Source organism: Notothenia coriiceps, unplaced genomic scaffold (genome assembly GCF_000735185.1).
Source record: "Notothenia coriiceps isolate Sejong01 unplaced genomic scaffold, NC01 NC01_scaffold00026812, whole genome shotgun sequence".
NCBI classification, from domain to species: Eukaryota; Metazoa; Chordata; class Actinopteri; order Perciformes; family Nototheniidae; genus Notothenia; species Notothenia coriiceps.
Window position 1 is genome coordinate 1 of NW_011359513.1, and position 5458 is coordinate 5458.

Consider the following 5458-nt stretch of genomic DNA (forward strand, 5'->3'; position numbering starts at 1 on the left):
CGTGCCTCTCACCCCTGCAGGATGTCGGTCCGGTGATTTCGAGGCTGACCAACGTCTGGACCGTAAAGCCCAGCGTGTCGATAAAGTTTTGACTGTGACATCATCTCTCTGAGATGGGCGAAGTCCTCTCCCAGCTGAAACCCGTCCACGCGCACCCCGGCTTTCTTCTCATAGCTGTTGGGCTCTGAAACCCATAAAACCAGTTCAAACCGGAAGGACAACTTGAGTTTGATGAGTGAACATTTTATTCATAAATGTAAATATTTCAAAGCTAAACCTCATATCAACGGATGGAAGAAGGAACTCAACGTTTTTGCAAAAGCGCTCCAAAAACACAGAGAAACTTTTCCCATTATTGGACTTATTTATATCGAATAGGACCCGCTCAAAACATTTTATTTTTATTTTTTGTTTGATTTATGTTGTTTGTATTTTTGCACCGTCTCAACACCAAGTTACATTTGTGACTGTTATAATCTGCCTTGATGGTTTGTAAAAGAACAAAAATTTAAAACAGGAAGTTAAAACCACAACAAGTCACTTCTTGTCTGAGTCATTACATTCTCCCACGGCTTCAAAACTGGAAGTGAAACTCAAATAAAAGACCGCAAGAGTTCAATATAACTGGAACTAAAGTGCAGACCTGAAGCAGAAGGAATGAATCATGTATGAACACTGAGGTTAAAGCACCGACAACATGAAGGCCCACAAGGCTCAGAGTGAAATCAATAAAGTACAATTCACAGGGAGAAAAGAGAAACTCTTAACATTAACCCCAGTTTAAAGTTTCTAAACAACAACTACATTTAAACTCTTAAGACTACTGTTGTTAACAGCTAACATCTAATAACAGCTAACAGTAAACAGTTATCAGCTAACATCTAATAACAGCTAACAGTAAACAGTTATCAGCTAACATCTAATAACAGCTAACAGTAAACAGTTATCAGCTAACATCTAATAACAGCTAACAGTAAATAACAACTCTCTCCTGAACACGGGGATAGAGAGTTTACTGACTCAGGAACTGATCTTCTACGGTCCCTAGCCATTAGTCTCGAGCCCTGGGTACCCGTCACTATGGAAACTGAGATACTAGGAAGTCTCAGTTTAAGTTCTGGTGAGCCCCCCAGTCTATGAAAGTCAGCGTACCATTACCCACCTCCCAGTCAATCTGGTACCCTCTGCTAAAAACTGACAGCTAACTGACAGCTAACAACTGACAGCTAACAACTGACAGCTAACAACTCGCAGTCAACCACTGACAGCTAACCACTGACAGCTAACAACTCGCAGTCAACCACTGACAGCTAACCACTGACAGCTAACAACTGACAGCTAACAACTCGCAGTTAACCACTGACAGTTAACCACTGACAGCTAACCACTGACAGCTAACCACTCGCAGTCAACCACTGACAGCTAACCACTGACAGTTAACCACTGACAGCTAACAACTGACCGTTAACCCCTGACCGCTGACCACTGACCGCTAACCCCTGACCGCTAACCCCTGACCGCTAACCACTGACAGCTAACAACTCGCAGTTAACAACTGACAACTAACCACTGACAGCTAACAACTCGCAGTTAACAACTGACAGCTAACCACTGACCGCTAACCACTGACAGTTAACAACTGACAGCTAACAACTGACAGCTAACCACTGACCGCTAACCCCTGCCAGCTCAGCGTACCGTTGCCCAGCTCCCAGTCCATCTGGTACCCTCTGGACTCGCAGTACTGCAGCAGAGATCGAGCGTTGCTGCCGTTCCAGATGTTCTCTGAGGTTCTGAGGAGAGCGTTCAGCCCGAAGATCAGATCCAGACCGGAGCAGTTAGAGAAGGAGTGCAGCAGGTCCACCGTGAACTCTGAGAGGAGAAGAAATCACTCTGAAATAATCACTCTGAAGATAAGAGATAAGATAGTGAGTGGTGTACCTGTGAACTTGACCCTCTTGTACTTCCTTTGCAGATCTTCCCTCTTCAGGAGGATTTGTTGTCGGCTCCACTCCTTCTTCAGACGCTGCTCCAGCCAGGAGGGCAGCAGCCGGGCAGAGCAGGACTTCTCTAGACACACAGAGAAAAGGAAATCAAAGTTATTTATTTTGTATATTTCACTATTCTTAACCTCAGTGCAGAAACCTCCTGGTGCCCTGAGGGTTGGGACAGACTGCAGGACGGGAAACGATATGAAACTGGATTTAAAAACAATATATATGTATGTGTTTACTTTTAGTGGCATTTGAGAGTTTTGTATGTCCAACTAACAACCGAGAAACAACGTGACGTCTCCTTAGGCAAAGTGGCCATGCTAGGTCTCTATTTAAAAAGAGAAAGATGTACCCCAGCGCCTGTTTTTACTCTAATTTATGGATAATTCACTAGCAGGAAGAATACCTGACAAACTGCGCAATCAACTAAATAATGATTGATCACTTTACTCGAGAAAGTTTGTGTAAAACAAGAGATTTGGATGAAGATAGTTTGAAAAATCTATTCAAATTCATCGATTTCTCCTCCTTTGAGTTCAGTCCTGAGATATACAAATGGGTTTTAATAATATAAATACAGTTAACTGCTCTTTTAAATAACTGACATCCTCAGAAGAGAGAGGAATGTAGAACTGTGTATCATCTGCATAGAACAATTCAAATAAGATGAAATGAAATCTTAAATCAAACGTTTCTTGTGTATTCTTTCTGAAGAAGGTTCGAGACCTGTGGTTTCTGATTAATAGCACATTTTAAAGAGTAGCCGTAATTAAAATAGCATTATATATTATGGGATCGTTCTAAGAGTAAATAAGAATCTTTTTCATTTGGCTTATCATTTTTAGTAGCATCACTGTTCATGTTTAATTGTTTTTACATATTTTAATTACGTTCCTCATTTGTTATTGTGATTTTCTTTCTCATACTCTGTGTAAAGCACTTTGGGCTGCGTGAAGCATGAAAGGTGCGATATGAATAAAGTGTATTAATGTTGTTATCCTGAGTGTACCTGCAGAGGAAGAAGCGTCCCGGCGGATCGGGCTGAACTCCATGAAGTCTTGCCTCGTTCCCCCGAACCGGAGGAACGCTGGACTCAGAGCTTTAGCTAGAGTCCGGACCTTTGGAGAGCTGGAGAGGACAACGAGAGTTAATGAACCAATGGGAGCAAAGCAACCCAGAGGAGAGGCAGGATTTATTATTACTATTGAGAAGGACTGATGCAAAGCAAACACAGAGACGCTCACGAATAAAAGTACACGAGAAAATCCTCCCAAAAGATGCTAAATGAGGCCAACGAGACGAGATCACAAAACCACCTAATTAGATTCAGAATAACCAAATAATGGAAGAGACAGTCTCAGTGACAAGCTGACCATCTAACACAACCAGACGCTCAGGAATACCTACTAAGAATAGAGGATCCATTAGTTTAATGCAAAAACTCTTCAAAATATTTTTAAAACAATAACAAAGATGAGCAATACAACTAAAAATAAATGGAAAAAAGCTAAAATGACCGAAATAGTTTCAATACGACCACAACTAAATAAATCAAAACAACTTCAATTGGATGTAAAACAGTGAAAAGACCTGAAGGCATTTAAAGCTCTTCATAGGAACACAAACACAGCTTCATGTAGTTTAAGGTCAGATTCATATTTATGAGTTTTATTTGCAAAACAATCACAGAGAAGCAAAAACGACTAATACAATGTCACTAAAGCAAAAGAATAAATAAATATAGTTTAAATACAATCAAAGACATGCGAAACTATAATAACGGGAAACGTGTGGCGCAGTGGGTTGTGTGTTGGGATCAGGGGGTCTCAGGTTCAAACCCCACTGCAGTCAGCATGTCGTTGTGTCCCTGAGACACTTCACCCCAAAGTGCTCCTGTGGGGATTGGCCACAGTATTTGCTTTGGATAAAAGCGTCTAACAAGTGTCATGTAATAAGAATATAGACATGCAACACGAGATGAGAAACCACTGAAACCAGTTCAACCTGAAGATTAAGCACCTTTAAAAAAAAAACGAATCCAGTAGGAGCAGTATTTAGTTCTGATTTCAGATGAATCACAGCTCATTGACCCTGACCCTCTTTAGGTGTGTTAATGTGCAGCAGCAGGTCACATGTTTTATTTTAAATTAAATAATGTACATTAAGACATAATTAAGTGTGTGTGTGTGTGTGTGTGTGTGTGTGTGTGTGTGTGTGTGTGTGTGTGTGTGTGTGTGTGTGTGTGTCAGTGTGTTAGTGTGTGTGTGTAAGTTGGAGCAGAACACACCCCAGCAGCGACATGAACTTCTCCTCTGAAGCCAGGCTGGAGTCGATGGTGACGGACAGGAAGCGCCGCTCCACCCGCCGAAACACCGAGGAGACATGCAGCAGAACCGGCAGGGAGAACCGGGTCTGGGTCGGCGGTAAGAGAGGGGAGAACCGGGTCTTTGTTTGGTTCTGAAGGACAGATGCGGAGGACAGTTTCCACATCAGAACCAGAACCAGCAGCTGAACGGACTCCATGCTGCAACTAACTGACAGACTCACTTCCTCTGTTTACTCACGGTGTTCAATTGTGAACGCAGGCCCCGCCCCCTCGGTGTCTCATTGGCTGATACATCCTGCCCCGCTCTACTCGAATTGTGATTGGCTAAAACTCGTGGACCCGCCCACATCGCCCTCTAATTAGGCAATACTGGTCATCTATTGGACGTTTATGGTGCTAGAGAAGCTCATTTCCAGTAAAGATTGAGGATGTTGAGACAAAGTGAAATTGAAAGTATTGATAAAGAAGTTCAAATGATGAGATCAAAAGTAAAAAAAGGAAATTCAGTTCTGTTTCTTGAAGCTAGGTTTTATGATTTCTCTCTTGTAATTCAGATTTTTTTTAAAAAGGCATTATTGTGATATTAAAAATCACAATAAAGAATTAAATAAGAATCGTGAGAAATATCAGAATCAAGAAAGGACAAACTGTAAATCAGAAGTCATTTTTGAGATTGAACAATAAATAAAACCTGGTTATTAAAGGTTGAATAAATAAAAAAACACCTCAATATTTTCCTACTGAAGATCCTCAGTTGAATTGCTCTGATGGATTTCCCTTCTTCCCCTCCACCTCTTAGAAATAAAGACATTAAACCCAACAGTAAGATCCAGCCGTTTTTATTTTAAATATACTTTACAGTGTTTCTGCTTTCACACATCATTCGAGCAGGAGGTGTGTTCCAGACGTATGAAACAATAACGAGCAGAGGATGAATCAGAGTGCTATGAGAGGAGCAGAGGGCAGGTCTTTGGGCAGCGTCAGCAGGTCGTCCACCTCCTCCTGCAGAGCGGCCGCCTTCTCACTCAGAAGCATCTGGAACACATCAGTATTATCATTTAACAATAAAAAAGCTCAGCTCTTTCAGGAACACGGGAAGTCTCTTCTCGCACTCACTGAAGGGCGTATCCCTCCCCAA

At 41.8% G+C, this 5458-nt stretch overlaps 1 protein-coding gene across 1 annotated transcript; it reads right to left on the reverse strand.

Moving 5' to 3' along the window:
* Nucleotides 1–6: 6 nt before the first annotated feature.
* LOC104957343 (heparanase-like) lies at nt 7–4552 on the reverse strand. The gene is made up of 5 exons (XM_010784965.1): nt 4282–4552; nt 3004–3122; nt 1942–2070; nt 1699–1872; nt 7–184 (listed from the first exon to the last, which is right to left on the reverse strand). The coding sequence occupies exons 1-5, from the start codon at nt 4515–4517 to the stop codon at nt 9–11; spliced, it is 834 nt and encodes a 277-aa protein (XP_010783267.1). The 5' UTR covers nt 4518–4552; the 3' UTR covers nt 7–8.
* Nucleotides 4553–5458: the final 906 nt, after the last annotated feature.